This window comes from Hyaena hyaena, unplaced genomic scaffold, assembly GCF_003009895.1.
Source record: "Hyaena hyaena isolate Hyena2069 unplaced genomic scaffold, ASM300989v1 scaffold_303, whole genome shotgun sequence".
Classification (NCBI taxonomy): Eukaryota; Metazoa; Chordata; class Mammalia; order Carnivora; family Hyaenidae; genus Hyaena; species Hyaena hyaena.
Window position 1 is genome coordinate 212,830 of NW_024080934.1, and position 21,229 is coordinate 234,058.

At 40.7% G+C, this 21,229-nt stretch overlaps 1 protein-coding gene and 1 pseudogene across 1 annotated transcript in view; both read right to left on the bottom strand.

Moving 5' to 3' along the window:
- Positions 1-2,186: 2,186 nt before the first annotated feature.
- Positions 2,187-21,229, bottom strand: part of IPO8 (importin 8) — a 76,985-nt gene continuing 57,942 nt past the window's right edge. Inside the window, exons 22-25 of the mRNA XM_039247682.1 lie at positions 15,895-16,100; positions 12,691-12,894; positions 12,014-12,130; positions 2,187-4,143 (exon numbers count right to left, since the gene is read on the bottom strand). Coding sequence (XP_039103613.1) covers positions 4,046-4,143; positions 12,014-12,130; positions 12,691-12,894; positions 15,895-16,100 — 625 coding nt within the window. The 3' untranslated portion in view covers positions 2,187-4,045. The remainder of the gene's footprint in view (positions 4,144-12,013; positions 12,131-12,690; positions 12,895-15,894; positions 16,101-21,229) is intronic.
- Positions 17,086-20,788, bottom strand: LOC120242147 (annotated as a pseudogene).

The window sequence follows — 21,229 nt, forward strand, 5'->3', positions numbered from 1 at the left end:
GTCCTGGACTCTTATTTGTTGGGAGATTTTTGATAACTGATTCGATTTCTTCACTCGTTATGGGTCTCTTCAGATTTTCTATCTCTTCCCGTGTGAATGTTGGTAGTGTGTGTGTTTAGGAATTTGTCCATTTCCTCTAAGTTGTCCAATTTGTTGGCATATAATTTTCCATAGTATTCCTTGATAATTGCTTGTATTTCTGAGGGGTTGGTTGTAATAAGTCCATTTTCATTTATGATTTTGTCTATTTGGGTGCTTTCTCTTCTATTTTTGAGAAGCCTGGCTAGGGGTTTGTCAATTTTGTTTATTTTTTCAAAAAACCAGCTCTTGGTTTCATTGATCTGTTCAATTGTTTCTTTGGTCTGTATGTTGTTTATTTCTGCTCTAATTTTTACTATTTCTTTTCTTCTACTGGGTAGGGCGTTCTTGTTGCTCTGCCTCTAGTTCCTTTAGGTGAGCTGTTAGATTTTGGACTTGTGCTTTTTCTAATCTATGGCCATTACTTTAAATTCCTTATCAGGCATATTACTTATGTTTGTTTAGCTCTCTTGCTGTGATTTTTGTCCTATTCTTTCATTCGGGACATGTTCCTCTGTCTCCTCATTTTGTCTCTCTGGGTCTGTATCTGGGTGTTTGAAAAGTTTAGTTAGGTCTCCTACTCTTGCAAGTAGTGTCCTTATGAAGAAGAGGCCCAGTGGCGCCCTGCAGGCAGATCCCTGCTCACCAGACACGGGTGCTTCAGGGGTGTCTCCTGTATTGCATGCATCCTGAGCTGCATTTGCTTTCAGTCCAGTTGTCTGCAATGGCTGTCACTGACTGTTGTGGACAGGGTTTTGTCCCTGTGTCATCGGGCCAGTATGGGACTACCTTAGGCTTGAGTTGAGCCAGATCAGGCATTTGCCAGAGCTGCAATAGCACCCAATTGCAGGGCACTCTCCCTGTTTTGTACCCTGAGATGTTCACGGGTGGGTGGGGCCTGCAGTCAGACAATGCGTCTGCACATAGCCACTGCTGGCACCATATTTGGACTGATCTGTATCGTTTTCTTTACTCTTCCTTGGGGCAGGCATCATTGGCAGCGGGGCTGGCCCCTGTTGGGGCTGCTTTCATACTACCAAGCTTGTGGCACTGCTTTGGATGGACTTCTGAGTGTGGGCTGGAGGGGTGAGTGCACCTGTAAGCAAAGCTAGGTGGAGGTGTCCATGCTGCACTGGTGGCTGCAGGTATCTAGCCTAGGGGGCAGAGGAGAGAAATGGTGCCTTCCCGCTCTTTTGTTCATGGAGAAATCTAAAGATCCCTGCCCCTCCAAGCACACATTCTGAGATTAGTAAAGATATCTTCCTGTATATCCCGGGCATGTTTAAAACTGCTGCTTCTATGTCATATCTCAGTAGAGTTGTTTGCTATGCTGTCTCTTTACGAAGGAGGACTGTTTCCTCTTGCCCTCTTGCTCTTTGAGCTGAGCCTGTTGATTTTTAAAGTTTCCAGTGTTGAGCCCCACTGATCGTAAGAACTCATAAAGTTAAGCCCTTCTGACTTTCAATGGCAAAAATTATGGGGATTCACCTTCCCACTGAGGGTCCCCTATGCCTGATGTGCTGGGTGTGGCGTCTGCTAGTCTCTTCCTCCCTCCCATGATCAGTTTTGAGGGGCAGTTTGGTTTCCAGCTGCATTGCTGCCCTTCCTACCCTCTTTGAAGTCGCCTCTTCTCTACATTAAGCAGTGGAAAGTCTATTCTGCGAGTCTTTGGATCATTTTCTGGGTTATTTACACTAATGTGGATTTTATCTAAGTGTATTCATGGAAGTGAGGTAAGGATCTTTCTACTCTGCTATTGTCCTGGAAGTCCCTGTTCTACTCAACTTTGACTTCTCCTAATTTGATGACAATCAGAAAATGGCTCTATTTCCAGCATCTTTTTTATTTTCCTTCAAGGTCTTGTTGTGGCTTAATGACCTTTGCTTTTTCAGAGCTTCTATCTTTCTCATTGGGACACCACAATTCATGAGATGGGCTCTCGCTCCCAACTGTTCCCCACTCTAGTCACTCCTGATGAGCCCTTATTACCCTCTCAGGCCAACACCTACCTTGCTCTACCTCCCCCCCAATAAGGAAAACATACTGATGGATTTTTAGCACCTGCTTAAAGCACCTCCACATTTCAGAAGACATTTTACACAGAGGGGTTCAGAATCTTGGGAATCAGTCCATGTTTTATTTTACAGTACATTCATATAAGTTCCTGCATTTCCAAGGTAACCAGATCACATTCAGGTTAGCACTGCTGGTAACAAAATTACACAACTACCCTGGCTTCAAAAACAAGATAGGATGATACACATTAACATCTCTTTCCCTTTAATACTGCAGAAGACAATACCTCACAAAAATAAAATCACATGCCTTTTACAATCCAGTGTGAAGGCATATTTACGTTAAAAGAAACCATTTTGGACATGGGGACAAGAAGAGTTTCAAAGCTCAAGATCTCTAAAATGTCCCCAGTGTCATCTGTCTCTTCTGTCAGCTGGCACATTCAATATCAATGCCTTGGGAAGAGAGGGACAGAAGAAAGCAAGGGATCATTTAACTCTGAAACTCCTGGCTTCTTAGGCTACTTCTTGTAAAAACTATTTAAATAACCTAAAATGCTAAAAAGAGTTAATATTAACAAGGGATGGTAATATAGGAAGCACCTGGAGAAAATTCCTCCAGTCACTGAGGGGAAATAGAAGCTGCAGACATTTCACAAAAATGGAAAACTGTATCATATTAAGTAATTCATTAAGTTTTGAAAATACACTTTCACTTTACTGTACGAAAAGACTATGATCCATGTTCTAGTCTTGAATCTGTTCAGACAAAGAGCCATAACCTCCATCTGCAATACTTTCTATAGGCATCATTACCATCAAAGAGTGACCAATATCCCAACCCTTGAAAAATATAACAAGCCAAACTGAGCTATAATAAAGGCTAGAAATAAGTAGGAGAAAATTCAGATGTGTGAGAAGTAGAAGTTAAATTCATTTGGGTCATTTTCCTAGATTAAAAAAATGTTGTTATAAAATGTTTTGGACCCAGGTCCAACATAGCTGGAATGATACGTTGTTGAAAATGCGAGCCCCCACCCAGAAACCTGGTGCTTACGAAGCACCCTTCGCCTAGAAATTCAATGTCCTTTTGTAAAATTACCAATTCATTACATAATCAAGTACATGACTCAGAATACACTTGGACTTGTTGATTCCAGTGACTAAAGAGCTCCTGCCACTTGCTGCCAAGAGAGTTATGAATCTTTGAGATTATAAATGGAATATACTCCTTATTTGCTGACTCCAATAGAAATATCACCCCTTTCAAGACTCAAATATATGATGGAAGAGGGAGTAAGACACTTAGTAAGAAAGCCACAGAACAGGCGATGAGAAACCAGAGCCAGTGCATATGTTACAACCCCTGAAGACAGCCCCCAGCAGCAGGGGCGCAAGGGGAGCAGTGATGGTTTTGAAACCAGAGTGACTTGTAACTAACTGCCTAACAGTAAGTTCACATAGTAAAATGCAGAATAAGTCAACATATAGCCAAGGTTTACATTATATCTAGAAATATGTTTTAGGCTTTAAAAAAAATTGCAATGCACTCCAAAAAAATTTTTCAGATAATTCATGTACAACAGAAGGCACTGTTATCCGCATAAATCCATTGATTCTGCATGGCAAAAACCTGAGACGTGCAATTCAATCCAATCCTCTATATCCACCTTGGTCATTCATCCTTTGGAGAATATGACGTGTCCTTTTCAGTCCACTGATTTTGTTCTTCTTTAATTTCATACATTACAGTAGCTGCTTAGAATCTATATTTCAGGGTGAGAAAGGTCAAAGGGGAAGAGGGAGTGGATAAATGTGCTGCCTAATGCCAGCTAAGTGGCACAGCAGGAGGGTGCTGAAAAGCAGCCCGATCTTTTCCTACCCTTGACCTTCACATTCCCCCGCTGAAGTGAAATATAGTGATGACATCTGGTAGGCTGATGTTCCTTCTTTCAGTTGTTGCTGGGCACAGTCCCAAAGTTAAATGCGGAGAGGACGCCTTTGTTTTCAAACGTGAAGCCTCCCTGTTGCTCAATCTTTTTCTTTGCCTCTAGTATTTGTCAAGAGAAAGGGAGGGAAAAAAAGAAGAGTATTTAAGGTGACAAAGTTGGAAATAACCTAAAATGAGGTAGATTTATTTATACTTACCATTGTGAAGGAATGTGACTCATGATGATATTCTGCTCAACCAAGCATTAGCCTTTCTTTGGCTTTAATTCTTGTGTAGTTAACATACAGTGTTATGTTAGTTTCAGGTATACAATATAGTGATTTAACACTTCCATATGTTACTCACTGCTCATCAAGGTAAGTGTACTCCTAAACTCTTTCACCTATTTTGCCCACTCCTCCACCCACCTCCCCTCTGGTAACCAACTGTTCTCTATAGTTAAGAATAGGTTTTTTGGTTTGTCGCTCTTTCCCTCCCTCCTTCGTTCATTTTTCTTAAATTTCACATATGAGTGAAATCATATGGCATTTATATTTCTCTGGCTTGTCTTGCTTGGATTGTACTCTCTAGATCCATCCATACTGTTGCAAATGACAGGACTTCATTCTTATTTATAGCTGAATAATATTCCATTGTACATATATATACAACTTCTTTATCCATTCACCTATTGATGGACACCTGGGCTGCTTCCATCAATTGGCTATTGTAAATAATACTGCAATAAACATAGGGATATATATTTTTATATTATATATCTACAATATATATATTATATATATATTCAAAGAGATATATATAATATATATATTCAAAGAGATATATATTATATATATATTCAGATATATATATTATATATTCAAAGAGATATATATATTATATATATATTCAGAGATATATATATTCAGAGATATATATATTATATATATTCAGAGAGATATATATATTATATATATATTCAGAGAGATATACATATTATATATATTCAGAGAGATATATATATTATATATATATTCAGAGATATATATATATTCAGAGAGATATATATATTATATATATATTCAGAGAGATATACATATTATATATATATTCAGAGAGATATATATATTATATATATATTCAGAGAGATATATATGTATATATTCAAAGAGATATATATATATATTCAAAGAGATATATATATATATATCTCTTTGAATTAGTGTTTTTGTATTCTTTAGCTAAATACCCAGTAGTGCAATTACTGGATTATATGGTAAGTGTATTTTTAACTTTCTGAGGAACCTCCATACTGTCTTCCAAGTGCTGCACCAATTTGCATTCCCATCAACGGCGCACAAGGTTTCTTTTTTCTCTACATCCTTGCCAACACCTGTTGTGTCTTGTGTTTTGGATTTTAGACAGTCTGATAGGTGTAAGGTGATCTCTCGTTGTGCTTTTAGTTTGCATTTTCCTGATGATGAGTGCATCTTTTCACACGTCTGTTGGCCATCTGGATGTCTTCTTTGGACAAACGTCTGTTCAAGTTTTCTGCCCATTTTTTTTTAAAAGGATTATTTGTTTTCTGGGTATTGAGTTGTATAAAGAACTTGTACTAACTCTTTACTGACTATCATTTGCAAATTATCTTCCCCACTCAGTAGGCTGTCTTTTTAGTTTTGTTGGCTGTCTCCTTTGCTGTGCAGAAACTTTTTATCATGATGTGATCCCAACAATTTATTTTTGCTTTTGTTTCTCTTACCTCAGGAAACATGTCTAGAGAAATGTTGTTATGGCTGATCAGAGAAATTCCTGGCTGTGCTGTCTTCTGGAAGTTTATGGTTTCAGGTCTCATATTTATGTCCTTAATATACTTTGAGTTTATTTTTATGTATGGTGTAAAAAAGTGGTCCAGTTTTCCCAAAACCGTTGATGAAGAGACTCTTGTCCATTGCATATTCTTGCCTCCTGTGTCACAGATTTATTGGCCATATAAGTATGGGTTTATTAGCTTTCCATTCTTGATCTTGATCTGTGTGTCTATTTTTGTGCCAGTACCATACTGTTTTGATTACTACAGCTTTGTAATATACCTTGGAATCTGGGACTGTGATTCCTCTAATTTTGTTTTTATTTTTCAAGACTGCTTTGATTTTTGGGGATTGTTTGTGGTTCCATACAAATTTTAAGACTGTTTGTTGTAGGGGAACCTGGGTGGCTCAGTTGGTAAGTGTCGGACCTCAGATCAGGTCATGACTTCACAGTTCACAACTTTGAGCCTCACGTCGGGCTCTGTGCTGACAGCTCAGAGCCTGGAGCCTGCTTCAGATTCTGTGTCTCTTCCTCTGTCTATACCTCCCCCACTCTATCTCTCTCAAAAATTAAAAAAAAATTTTTTTTTTTTTTTTACATTTAAAAAATAATTTAAAAAAGATTGTTCTAGTTCTGTGAAAAATACTTTTGGTATTTTGATAGGGATTGCATTAAATCTGTAGATTGCTTTGAGCAGTATGGACATTTTAACAGTATTAATTCTTCCAACCAAACATGGAATATCTTTCCATTTGTTTTGTGTTATTTTCAATTTCTTTCATCAATGTTTTATACATTTCAAACTACAGGTCTTTTACCTTCTTGGTTACATTTATTCCTAGGTATTTTATTCTTTTTGGTGCAATTGTAAATGGGACTGTTTTCTTAATTTCTCTTTCTGCCATTTCATTATTAGTGTATACAAATGCAACAGTTTTCTGCATGTTGATTTTGTATCCCATGACGTTAATGAACTCATTTATCAGTTCTAGTAGTTTTTCAATGGATTCTTTAAGTTTTCTATGTATACAATCTCATGTCATCTGCAAATAGTGAAAGTTTTACTTCTTCCTCACCAATCTGGATGCCTTTAGCCCTTTGTCTTGTCTGACTGCTGTGGGTAGAACTTCCAGTACTATGTTGAAGTGGTGAGAGTGGACATCCTTGTCTCTTATTCCTGATCTTAGAAGAAAAACTCTCAGTTTTTCACCATTCAGTATGATGTTAGCTGTGGGTTTTTCACATATAGTCTTTATTTGTTGAGCTATGTTCCATCTCCAACTTTGCTGAGTGTTAGTATCATGACTGGATGTTGTACATTGTCAAATGTTTTTCTGCATCTATTGAAATGATCATATGGTTTTTATACTTCCTCTTATTAATGAGATATATCACACTGATTGATTTGCAAATATGGAACCACTCTTGCATCCTGGAAATAAATCTCACTTGATTGTGATAATAAATTATTTTTTTAACATACTGTTGGATTTAGTGTTAAAAAAATACTAATATTTTGTTAATGATTGTTGAATCTATCTTCACCAGAAATATTGGCCCTGTAGTTCTTTTTGTGGTATCTTTATTTGGTTTTGGTATCAAAGTAATGCTGGCCTCATTGAATGAATCTGGAAGTTTTGCCTTCTCTTCTAGTTCTTTGAAAAGTTTAAGAAGAATAGCTATTAACTCTTCTTTAAATGTTTGCTAGAATTCACCTGTGAGTTGGGAGTCTGATTATTATTTCAATTTCATTGCCAGTAACTGATCTGTTCAAATAGTCTATTTCTTCCTGGTTCAGTTTTGGAAGTACTGGTTCATTACTGGCAATGTTTCTAGGAATTTATCCATTTCTTATAGGTTGTCCAATTCATTGGCATATAATTTTTCACAATATTCTCTTACAATCTTTTGTATTTCTGTGGTGTTGGTACTTACCCTCTTTCACTTCTGATTTTGAATCCTCTCTCTCTCTCTCTGATGGGTACAGCTAAGGTTTATAAATTTTGTTGATCTTTTCACAGAACCAGCTCCTGGTTTTATTGATCTACTGTTTTTCAGTCTCTATATCATTCATTTCTGCTCTTTATTATTTCCTTCATTCTCCTAGTTTGGGGATTTGTTCTTTTTTTTTCTTGCTCAGGTGTAATGTTATTTAAGATTTTTCTTGTTTCTCAAAGTAGACTGGTATCATTATCATCTGTCTTGAGAATGGCTTTTGCAGCTCCCAGCAATCTTTGACCACTGTGTTTTCATTTTCATTTGTCTCCATGTATCTTTTTATTTCTTCTTTGATTTCTTGATTGACTCATTCATTGTTTAGTAGCATGTTATTTAATCTCCACGTACTCGTGTTCTTTCCAGGTTTTTTCTTGTGGTTCATTTCTACTTTCATAGTATTCTGCTCAGAAAAGATGCATATAACTTCAATCTTTTTGAATTTGTCAAAACTTGTTTCATGGCCTGATATGTGATCTATTGTGGAGAATGTTTCATGTGCACTTGAAAAGAATGTGTATTCTGCTGTTTTAGGACAGAATGTTCTGAATATATCTGTTAAATCCATCAGGTCCAATATGTCCTTCAATGCCACTATTTCCTTGTTTTCTGTTTATATATCTCTTCATTGATATAGGTGGGGTGTTAAAGTCCCCTACTGTTGCTGTATTACTGTCAGTTAATAACAAGGGAACTAGTTGTTTCATGTATTTGTGTGTTCCCATGTTGGGTGCATAAATATCTACAATTTTTTTGTTGGTTTTATCTTCTTGTTGGATTGTTACCTTTATAATTATGTAGGGTCCTCTCTTTGTCTCTTGTTAAGTCTTTGTTTTAACATCTATTTTGTCCAATATGAGTATTGCTACCCTGGCTTTCTTTTTGCTTCCAATTGCATGATAATTGTTTTTCCTTCAGTCTGCATGTGTCTTTGGGTCTGAAATGAGTCTCCTGAAGACAGCATATAGATGGGTCTTGTTTTTCCATCCATTCCATCACACTCTTTGACTAGAGAATTTAGTCCATTTAAAGTAATTATTTATAGGTATGTATTTATTGCCATTTTGTTACTTGTTTTGTGGTTATTTCTGTAGTAGTTCTCCATTCCTTTCTTTCCTTGCTCTCTTCCCTCCCCATAAGTTGGCTTTTTTGGTGATATACTTGGATTCCTTTATTTTTTGCATATCTATTACTGGTTTTGATTTGTGGTTACCATCAGGTTTGTATATAACGTCTGCTATATACAGCAGTCTATGTTAATTTGATGGTCACTTAAGTTTAAAACCATTCTTTAGTCCTGTCCTTCCTCCCACCACCCATAGTTTAGGTAGATGCTGTCATACTTTACATCCTTCTATTTTGTGAGTCGTCTGGTATTTATAGATATACTTACTTTTACTTCTTTTGTGCTTCCTGCTTTTCTTACTCATGGTTTTTGTTTCCTACTGAAAAAGTCCCTTTAACATTTCTTGTAGTGCTGGGTTAGTGGTCATGAATTTCTTTAACTTTTGTTTGTCTGGGAAACTCTCTCTCTCCTCCTATTCTGAATGATAGCCTTGCTGGATAAAATATTGTTGGCTGCAGATTTTTTTTCCTTCCAGCACTCTAAATATATCTTGTCACTCAAAATTTCTGTGGAAAAATCCACTGATAGCCTTGTACATAACTTTCTCCTTCTCTCTTGCTGCTTTTAAAATTCTCTTTATCACTACTTTTTGCCCTTTTAATTATTATGTGTCTTGGAATGGACTTCCTTTGGTTGATTTGGTTGGGAAATCTCTGTACCTCCTGGGTCTGGATGTCTGTTTTCTTCCTCAGATTAGGGAAGCTTTCAGCTATTATTTCTTCAAATAAACTTTCTGCCCCCTTTTCTCTCTTCTTCTTCTGGCATCCCTAAAATGCAAATGTTATCACATATGATGGAGTCATGGAGTTCCTTAAGTCTATTCTCATTTTGCATAATTTGTCTTCCTCTCACCTGCTCAGCTTGATTACTTTCTATTATTCTGTCCTCCAGGTTGCCGATCCCTTCTGCTTCCTCTAGTCTGCTACTTATTCCATTTAGTGTAATTTTAATTCCAATTATCATGTTCTTCATTCATCTCTGACTGGTTCTTTTTCATGGTTTTCTCTTTGTTACATATCTCACTGAAATCCTCCACTGATGTCTCAATTCCAGCAAGTATCTTTATGATCATTACTTTAAATTCTCTATCAGGCATATTGCTGATCTCTGTTTGGCTTAGGTGTCTTGTTATTGTTTTGTCCTTTTCTTTCATTTGGGACATATTCCTCTGTCTCATTTTGTGTATCTTTCTGTGTGTTAGGAAATTCATTCAGCTACATCTTTTGCTCTTGAAAGTAATGGGTGGAGAATGCAGTTTTAACAAGGTGGTACTAGTCCTCTCTCAGAGGGGACATGTCTCCACTGCTGAGATCATGGCTGGCCACACCCATCTGCAAAGCATACACAGGCAGGGTGCACAGTTTTTGCACAGTTTTAACAAGATTCTTGCATCCTCCAGAGGTGGCCACCTTGCCACTGCTGGGACTAAGACCCCACTATGCACACAGTAGAGAGGCATGGTGTTGGCAAGGTTCGCAATGGTCTTCTAGGGAAGGGGCCCACAGCATCAGAACTAAGGCAGACCTAGCTGTAAAGGGTCGGGCACAGTATAAGCAAGTTAGGTAGTGAATGCTGACTCCAGGCTGGTTTCTGCAGGTGTCTGAGTGTTTATGCTGAAAGGAGAAGGGAACTGGAACCCACCAGCAACTCTGTTCCTGAAGGAGTCTCCTAGCAATCTCAGTCTCTCTGGAACACAACACACAGATTAGTAAATAATTCTCCATCCTGCATGTCCTGGGCATTTTTCAAAGTGTTCTTCTATGCTGTGTTTCTGCAGGCTGTTTGTTGTGCTGTGTCTTTAAAGGGATGGAGACTCAGTTTCCCATCACCCTCCAGACTCTCCCAGAACTGAGCCCGATGATTTTCAAAGTTCCAGGCTTTAAGTCCTGCTGGTTGTCAGAACTCATGAAATTTGGCCCCTCTGGTTTTCAAAGCCCAATGTTACGGGGATTCATCTTCCCACGCAGGTTCGCGTGATGATGGTCTGTTCTCTCCCTTCTCCACACCTGCGGGTCCCTCCCTCCCGTGGACAGACCCGTAGTCCATTTAGCTCCCCACTGCATCTCTGCTCTTCCTACCCTGTCTGATGTGGACCCTTCTGTACATTTAGTTGTGGAGTCTGTTGTGCCACCCGTCGGGTCATGTTCTGGGTTAATTACCCTGATATAAGTGTTACCTAGTCGTATCTGTAAGGTGAGGTGAGCTCAGGGTCCTCCCACTCCACCACCTTCCCTGGAAGTCCCTGAGCATCAGCATTTAATAGAGCTATGTCAGCAAGTACTTATGTTCACTATCACAGAAAAACTGCTAAAAATGAACAAAATGGAAAAACTTTACCTCCCCCATCTCAACTTCCAGGAAAACTGACCAAAATGAAAACAAATCACAAAGTTGTTTTTAATAGCTCTATAGTCTACTGCTGAAAATGTGCCCAGAATTCTCCTATCAGGGAGACTGATGCAGACTCTGTGCAGGGCTGACAAGTGAATTCTATGCAGAAGAACATAGTTTCTAAATTCCAGGCACCTGTTCCAGGTTTTCCACTAAAATATTTTTGTAATTACAGAATCTTCTCCATTGATTTTCTAGGAGTGACCATAAGAATGTCTGCATAAAATAATTTCTCCAGGTCAAAACTGAAAATCAACAAGAATCACCAATATGTAAAGCCCAGCAAAAGAAATGAAGAGTGTTTCCTTTCCAGGAAGGCAAGCTCTTGGCAAGAATTCATGAGGTGCTTTGATCTATCTGCAGTTTAGATGGGGGACCCAACTGATTAACTCTCACTCAGCTAGACTTCCTCACCATGATGCCTTAATTTTGGCCCCAAAACAGAGGGTAACACTACCACTAAAAGACACCTATTAATACACAGGATTTTGCAGTTCAGATATCGTGAGTGATTAAAAAGAAAATCATACAATAATAATTATCTTGAAAGGCTGGCCTCTAACAATTTTTAAACAGTCTTTATGTGTCACAAGGCTCATTAAGAAGGTAATAAGGCTGCCTACTGGCACCCTGATAGCATCCACTCTGGGAACACAGCTGGCTGACCTGCTATTGTCCTCCGGTGCTCTGCCAGGGTATACACTTCCTGCAGCGCCCTCCTCTGGTCCTCACTGAGCGGTGCCATCAGCAGCTGGTACCAGGCAACATCCCGATTCTGCACAGCTGTTGTATTAGGAGGGAAGGGGAGGGTAGAAGAAGAAAGAGATGAGAATCTGTCATTACAGAGAACAGAAGTACATGATCAAACTGCAACGAAATGATTGCAGAAAGTAAGAGACAAACATTCCAGCAAAGGCTTATTTCCCTTGAGTACTCACTCCATATCTAATCATGTGGGGCTATCAGAGAAAGTCAGGACACTGCAAATCTCTGCGGTGCCCAGTTCTCTGCCTCCTTCACCATCTCTTCCTCCTGGGCTTTTACTATGCTCCCTAAAATCCAGACCCTGGCAAACATCTCCACTCACATGCCACCATTTTCCTCCAGATTCTCCCAGTACCTGCAGCTTCAGCTTCACTCCCACACCAAGAACTCCAGTTGGTGCTTGAGGCAAAACCATCCGTCAAGCCTCCCAGATTTTTCCATTTGGACAGCTTACCACAACTAAAACCATTTTTAACATCTAAGCCAATTTTGGACAGGTCCCAAAACAATTTTTAACTGAAAGAAATGAAGAAAGAATTTAGAGAAAATATCTGAAAATTTAGGGAGTAAAGACATACTTAGCAGAGCTTGTGTAAAAATTTGATATTCATCCACACTATTGTCAAGGTCAAGTGGAGTGCTGAATCCCTCAAGGGCAGTTTCTTCCAACACTTCTTCATCCCAGTCATCCTCCTCCTCCTCCTCCTCTTCACCTCTTCCATTATTCGACTGCATTGCTTGAGCGGTTACATTCGTCTCCTCTTCATCACTTGAAATCTCCTCTGGCAATCCATTAATAATTTAAAAGGAATCAAAACACAAAAGGACAAAACATAAAATTCCATAGAACAAAAATTATGACATTCTAGAAATGGAAAAACTAGTACCTATTTTTACATGAAATTCTAAAAATAAAACTTTATAGTTTGTTACATTGAATATGACTTTAGGGGTGCCTGGGTGGTGGCTCCGTCAGTTAAGCATCTAACTTCAGCTGAGGTCATGATCTTGTGGCTCATGAGTTCTTGCCCTGCATCAGACTCTGTGCTGACAGCTTGGAGCCTAGAGCCTGCTTCAGATTCTGTGTCTTCTCTCTGTGCCCCTCCCTGCTAATGCTCTCTCGAAAATAAATATACTTAAAAAAAAAAAAAAAGTTTTACCCCCCTCACTGAAAACAATTTCCAAGTAACCCTAAATCTATAGTCCACTGGTCATTACTACTGTTTTGCTATGGCTGCCTCATATTCATTTATATAAAAATGCTATCTAGCACGGGGTGTTATATGGAAACCAACTTGACAATAAACTATTGTAAAAAAAAAAAAAAAATGCTACCTAATCAGAATCCCAAAATTTTTGTGCAGTGCATTTTTTATTTTTTTTGGTGTTTGTTTATTTTTGAGAGAGAGAGACAGAGCACAAGCAGGGGAGGGGCAGAGAGAGAGGGAGACACAGAATCCAAAGCAGGCTCCAGGCTCTGAGCTGTCAGCACAGAGCCTGATGCAGGGCTCGAACTCAGAAACTGCAAGATCATGACCTGAGCCACAGGCGTTCCAGTGCATGTGTTTTAAATAACAATGACTTTCCACTGAGAATTTGGGTCTTTTAACACTCAGAAGTGTTCAAATGAGGTCATTTCTGCTAATAGAAACAGAAAAATATAGAAATACAAAGAAAAAATAGTTACGTGTGTGTTGAAAAGTTGAAAGCTGAATTGTATATCACCATGGATTCTGTTTCTATTTTCAGTGCTGATCTGTTCTAAGCAGTTAGCCCAGTATTATAAATAACTGGAAGATAGTAAATGCAGAACAAAACCAACCCATGATGGAAAAACCTAGAGTAAACCCAAACCAGGCAGTATTACTCCAAAACTAGTCCTATAAAACAACAGTTTCAATCATATATATACATATATATATGACACACATATATATATATGACAAAAATAGCAAGAAATACCTTTCCTAATTAATCATTCTGTAGTTCAGTAGAAATTGAACAGAAGTCCGGGAAATTACCAGAAATTTTTTTCTCAGTCATATTAGTTATAAGCCAACAGTTTACAAAATAAAAAATTAGAAAGAACATTATAACATACTGAAAAAAAGAATTCTATAACTGTTGGCCTATACTTAGCAAAAGAATAAAAACTCTTCTAGTAATGAAGCATTACTTCAAAAGTCCTACATAGAATTCAGGAAAGCAAATTAGATCAGAAGTATGCTTCTGATAGGGGTTAGAGAAGAGTACCATTCCTCATACTCAAATTAGGATGATGCCAGTTGAATGCAAAATGTTTAAATCTACACTTGTATGTTTTACATGAAATGTTCTGATTTTTCTCATTTAAAGAAATTGTTTTTTTTTTATTTTTTTTATGTCTTTATTTTATTTTGAGAGACAGAGAGCAAGAGGGGGAGGGGCAGACAGAGAGGGAGACACAGAATCTGAAACAGGCTCCAGGCTCTGAGCTGCCAGCAGAGAGCCCAACCCGGGGATGGAACCCACGACCTGTGAAATCATGACCTGAGCCAAAGTAGGACGCTTAACTGACTGAGCCACCCAGGCGCCCCTAAAGAAATTGTTTTTAACAAATATCATAAGTTTCTCAAATTCCATATATGAGTGAAAACTAACAGAAGACCATGGGAGAAACAAAGGAAAAAAATTGTTACAAATGGAGATAGAGGCAAACCATAAGAGGCTCTTAAATACAGAGCACAAACTGAGGGTTGATGGGAGCAGAGGGGCAGGAGTGGGTGGGAAAAATGGGTAAGGTGCACTGAAGAGGGCACTTGTTAGGATGAGCACTGGGTATTGAATGTAAGCAATGAATCATGGGAATCTACTCCTGAAGCCAAGAGCACACTGTATACACTGTATGTTAGTTAACTTGACAATAAATTATATAAAGAAGGAAGGAAGAAAAGAAGGGGAGGGGAGGGAAGAAGAGAGGAAGGAAGGACGGAAGGAAGGAAGGAAGGAAGGAAGGAGGAAAAAAGAAAAGGAGGGGAGGGGAGAGAGAGAGAGAGAAAGAGAGAGAGAAAGAGAAAGAGAGAGAGAGAGAGAGAGAAAGAGAGAAAGAGAAAGAAAGAAAGAAAGAAAGAAAGAAAGAAAGAAAGAAAGAAAGAAAGAAAGAAAGAAAGAAAGAAAGAAACTTTCTTTTAACTGGAAGAGGAAAAACTTTCCATTTGGAGTTGGATTAGGTTACTTCCTGTGCCCAAGCAAGTAGTTTCATAATTATCATTAATAAAGATCTAATATCCTCAACTCTAACAATATTATTCTGACTCTCAATTAAGCAAATAACCCTCATTTATGTACTTTACTCCAAATTTAATAATATATAAACCATAAAATTCTCCCAATAACAATTTTTAAGAACCATTAAAAGAACATCAGGCACTCTATTAATCTGCTACACTGATACTTCTCTTAACTGATGGTTCATTGAATTCATGCTGCTGACCTTACAGAGACTGTTGGCACAAACAAGAAAATGAAACAGTGGTTCCTAACTCATTGTCAAAACTATATGATTCTGTTATAAATGTATCTGAATTTCCCAGAGTGTAACAACATTCATTAAGCTCAATAATTAAATGTCAAAAAATTAAATTTAAATTTACATTACAGGATATGTCAACCAAACCCAAAATATTTGACAAATGTGCAACAAGCCAAAGATTGTAACTGTTTAATGATTCCAAATAGACTAAAATTCAGAGAAAATGCATTCTAAATCAATTCTAGCATTCATTACAATTAGAAGACTTTACCGTTTTCTTCCATATCAGCCTTCTCTGCTTTTGAGCGATCTTCCTGGTTTACCAGTTGCCTAGTAGCACAGACCTGCTTTAGGCCAAGGAAAAGGAAAAGAATTGAGGGCACAATCTGTCCCACCACAGCATCTACTGCAGGAGGTCGATTTTGCAATTCCAAAAGGATACTCAGTCCTATTATACACATCTTCCGGTCATGATGCCTACAAATCACAAAGAAAAAAAAATGTACTCATGAGAAATGAGGACAATTGAAGATCTACAAGAAAAAAAGGCCAAGGTGATTTTAGGGTTCACTCAATGGAATTATACAGAGGGATCCCCCATTTTGTACTACATGAAATCCTATATAAATTAAGCTTTATAAGCCAATTAATTATCATCATAGAGGTATAAAAGTCTGTAATCAATATGATGAATCTTACTATAGTATCAATTTATGAGTGATCTGAATGTTTTATCTGCACCTTGACATAACAAGTTCTAGTACAGCAGGAATCCCTTTGACAGCATAAAATTCCTATCCAACGGAAAAAAGGAAAAATTCAGACTGTGTCTTCATTAGAGTAGTCTACATATTTCTTAGCAAATGCACTGTACACTAACCCCCGGGGCCAAAAGCTATTCAGAAACTCAACATATTAATAAGCAAGCGAAACTTAAGGTCTATAAGTAAATCTATTAAATATTCTCTGCCATAACATAGGATAAGGAAAATTTGATTCTGAAAGAAAAAAGTTTGAAAAAAAATTTTAATGTTTATTTTTGAAAGAGAGGGAGAGACTGAGTATGAGCTGGGGAGGGAGGGAGAGAGGAAGAGACAGACAGACAGGCAGAATCCAAAGCAGGCTCCAGGCTCTGAGCTGTCAGCACAGAGCCTGATGCAGGGCTCAAACTCCTGAACTATGAGATCAGGACCTGAGCCAAAGTTGGATGCTTAACCCACTGAGCCACCTAGACACCCCTAAAGGAAAAAGGTTTGACCAGTATACATTTCAGACATCTTTTTGTCTGAGTTTTCAGAGTTGTTTAAAAATATTAAGAATGGGAAGACTACTATATTTAGTATAACACACTTAAAATCGCAGACATGAACAAAAAATTCATTGAGAGTAACTCAATTTGTTTAAAATAACAGTAATATACAACAAATGAAATGATGACTATATTACAAGCTTCTATTATTCATTATTTGCACTGCTTGATTTTGTTTTTTCCAGTGGGGAGAACACCTCCGTTAAGATACTGAGCACACACACGGCCTGGCCCCTGGGGAAACACGTGACTTGGGTGAAGAGGTAGACAGTGCCATTGGTTGCGAGAAGACCCACGGCTTGGGGTGGTGTGGACAGCCACATCCAGTACACCCAGGTTCCGGGTCAGCATGTGTCCCCCACAGCACCCTCACAGGCACCAGCAGCGGGCTCTGCAGCAGTCACTGCGTACCATCCTGTGGCAGACAATGACCCTCCGCTGTCACAGCCAGATATGAAGACCTGGTACCAGGTGTGGAAGGCCACAGCCCTTCGGGCCCTCCTGTGGTGCCTCACCACCCTGTACAGCTCACCAGAAGGTCCAGGTCAAACCACAGCAGCTTGCTGTCAGAGCTCCCACAGATGACCTTGGCCCCTGCAGGGTGCACGGCCCAGCTCAACACCCACTTGCAGTTGGTCTCAGCTTCTGGGTGAGCTCCTGGCACAGGAGATTGTAAAGGCAGATGCTGCACTGGGAAGCCACTAGCACAAAGGGTGGGGCTGGGGAGAAGCCACCATGGCACCTGTCTGTGGCTGCAGCGCCCGCTCAGCTGGTAGATCAGCACCGGCGTGGGTCTGCAGGTGCCAGGGCCACAGCCAAGAAGTCCCCGAACCCATGCCAGGACAACAGCATCACCGGCTTCCCACGGCAGATGCGCAGCCACAGGTCCGCCTGGCACTCCTCCTCAGGTCTCCAGCCGGCAGCAGCCTGCACACCAGCCGGGCCCCCAGGACCGGGATCAGTAGCAGCACCGCGTCCTCTATGGCCACAGCCACCAGGCAGATGTGGGGTGAGGGCTCCAGCCAATACTCCTCAGCATACCCCCCACGGGCACAGTCCTCACGCAGTGGGCAGCAGCCACCTCCCACAGCCATAGCAAGCCATCGTCAGAGCCTGAAGCCAGCCACTGGCCTCTCCAGAATAACACAAAGGTAGTGGACAAGGTTGCTGTGCCCCTATAGACCAGGACCTGGCATGTGAGCAAAGGTCCTGCAGCCGGAACAGTTTGGGGAGGAGGTCTTCAGGGTCCACATTCACCCTCATCGTGCACTGCTGTGGGCACAGGAGGGGTCAAGGCAGCGCGTGAAGCATTCCTGGAGGAAGCAGCTACACTCAGGCATGGGCCACAGGTTCGGGAACTTGTGCGGCGGGAAGCTGGGCATCCTCTCACCTGGCCCCCGTTGCTCCCACGCCTCTTCGCTGGGCGGGTACGTGGGAGGTGGGCCGTAGAGCTCAGCGTGGCGGCTACGACCAGCGTGGGAGCAGGCATGTGCATCTTGTGCTGGTCCGGGGTCTTCCGTGCCCACAGATCACTGAAGCTAGGCGGGGATGGGGGGGGTTGGGGTCTGGGGCCAGTGAAGGTGAGGCTGCATCTGGCCCAGCTTACTGGCACATGCCCCAGGTGAGAGACCTTCTCCTCCACCAGGGATGGGAGGAAGGAGGAAGCTATGCTTGTTAGCAGGTCGGCTGGTTCCTGAGGGGGCCACGAGGTCCCCAATGAAGAAGTCCACAGCCAGCTCCATACAGACCGAAGCTCATGTCCCCCAACCGGCCCCTGTGCGGCCACCGTACCAGGGCCACCTGCTCACTGGGCAGCCATACGTCATGCCCTGTCGTCCAGTCCTGCACCGTGCACCGGTAGTCAGCATCATCCATTTTGTCCAAAACTGGTCCGGCTTGTCACAGGTACACAGGGGCTTGTAGCTGTGCCTGCCACCCAGGTCACTGTCCATGTAGGGGAAGTCCTCCTTCCACTCCAGGGGCACCCTGCCTGCCATGGTCCAGATGTCTTCCCCATCAGAGCGGTGTTCCACACACTCTTCGCAGCCCTGCACCCTCATCACCTCCGTCCTTGGGGAAGAGCTCCCGGCCTGCACCTGCTGCCCAGTGGTCACTGATCCTAGCTTCTCCCTCGGCCGGGTCATCTTCACTACTGTCACTGCCAGAATCTTCCAAGCCTGAGAACGTGCGCTTCTCAGAGAAGCCACAATCTCTGCTGTCCTGGAGGCCGGGAGCAGGAGCACAGATGAAAGAGAACTCCACCAGTCCCAACCCCTTAGACACTTCACTTCCTGGTTCTTCTTCCTCTCTCCGTTTCTCAGGCTGTGCAATGAGAATGCGCCAAAGAACTGAAGTCTCTGCATCACCTCAAGGAACACACATTTCTTCCAATTAGACTACTTTTCGCCTTACACGGACACAGGCCACCTTTGGGTAAGGCTGTCACCTCTGTAGTACTCAGCCAATAAGGAATCAGGGGAGGAACTTCTATGCTAGGAGATAAATTGCCTGCTATAACTACTCTGAATGTGCCTGTCCATCAGACGACTGCTCTTGCAAGAACGTTGATTAAAGCCTTGTTTCACTGTTAAAAAAAAGAAAGAAAGAGAACTCCACCAGCTCCAACTCCAGCTCCAGCTCCAGCGGCTGCTTCCCAGGCCGTGCCTGTGTCACCGCCACATGCCCGTCACACTACCCAGCCAATCCCAACCCACTGCAGTGGCTGATTCAAGTTACTGAAGCCAGAAGCATACCTTATAAATAGGGGAATGGCACCAGACCTGAGGATCTGGTGTCAGGAGGATCACAGCAGGAGACAGCAGCATCAAGTGGGACTCTAGGAGTCCAAGGAAGCACAAGCCAAGCCTGCCCAGCCTGTGCAATAGTAGGAACAGCCTTTCTATCTTTGGAAAACTGCTTCTAGATGCTAATAAAGAGATAAGCATTCCAACTGCGTAACTGTGAGGGACAAAGCCTCTGCTCCCTAAATCTCTGTCAGAGGTAACTTTAAGCACAATTTCTTTTTTTTTCTTTTTTTTTTTTTTTTTATAAATAGTTTATTGTCAAATTGGTTTCCATATAACACCCAGTGCTCATCCCCACAAGTGCCTTCCTCCATGCCCATCTCCCCCCTCTCCCCCATCCATCAGTCCTCAGTTGTTCTCAGCATTCAAGAGTCTCTCATGGTTTTCCTCTCTCCCTTTCCCCCACCATTTCCCCCTTCTTCTCCCCCTTGTTCCTCCGTCAAGTTCCTCCTAATCCTCCTATACGTGCAAACATATGGTATTTGTCCTTCTCTGCCTGACTTATTTCGCTCAGCATAACACCCTCAAGGTCCATCCATGCTGCTACACATGGCCAGATTTCATCCTTTCTCATTGCCATGTAGTATTCCATGGTATAGATAAACCACATTTTCTTGATCCATTCGTCCGTTGATGGACACTTAGGCTCTTCCCATGTTTTGGCTATTGTTGAGAGTAAGCACAATTTCTTTTGAAAGTATGTTCTTCCTTTCAAGCCTTTAATAAAAAAATCTACATCAAGGACAAATTCCAGTCTCCTACAAGCAGAAAAGTTAGAATACATGCGGCAGCTTAGGAGTATCTTCCCGCACACCTGTGCTGCCAGGCTAATTCACACCTCCGTCACTTGGCAGTGTCCTGACTACTCCTACTGGAATTATCTTCCCTCAGCAAATTTTTCTAAATGATATCTTATAAAACTTAAAAAACAAAACACTAGTTGTATCTAATGTTTTAAACAAATCAATTGGCAGTCCAGCTCAAATTCTAGCCTAACGGTCACTAACAGGTGTTGGGTCACTTGAGGTGGACATGTACCTGCTACTCGGCATCCCATTTTTCCTAAGTTTGAGAAGTAAGAGTGTTTCCTTCACATAAAGACAAACTCTCCCACCAGGGCAGCACCCAGGCTACAATAAACATTCCTTCCTTCTGACCTCACATTTGAGAACAAGCCCCCTTGAGATCCACAGACTTCAATATCCTGGGACAGTACATCTTTGCCAAACTGGCATTTTCCTTAGAAACCTGACCCCATTTGGAATGTTTTTACCTATAGACACTTAATAGTCGTGGAGCCTGATGAACACTTCATTCTCGTTGCCTAAAGATCTAACACTATCACAGCAGTTAAAAACAACTAGCGACAGGCTACACCTAATTTTCAGAGCCTACATTCTTCCCACTAAATTATACTCCCGAAACAGTCTTAATTCTCTAAAAATTAAAATTTATGTTAATACACTAAAAATAATTCTTAAAAATGAAAATTT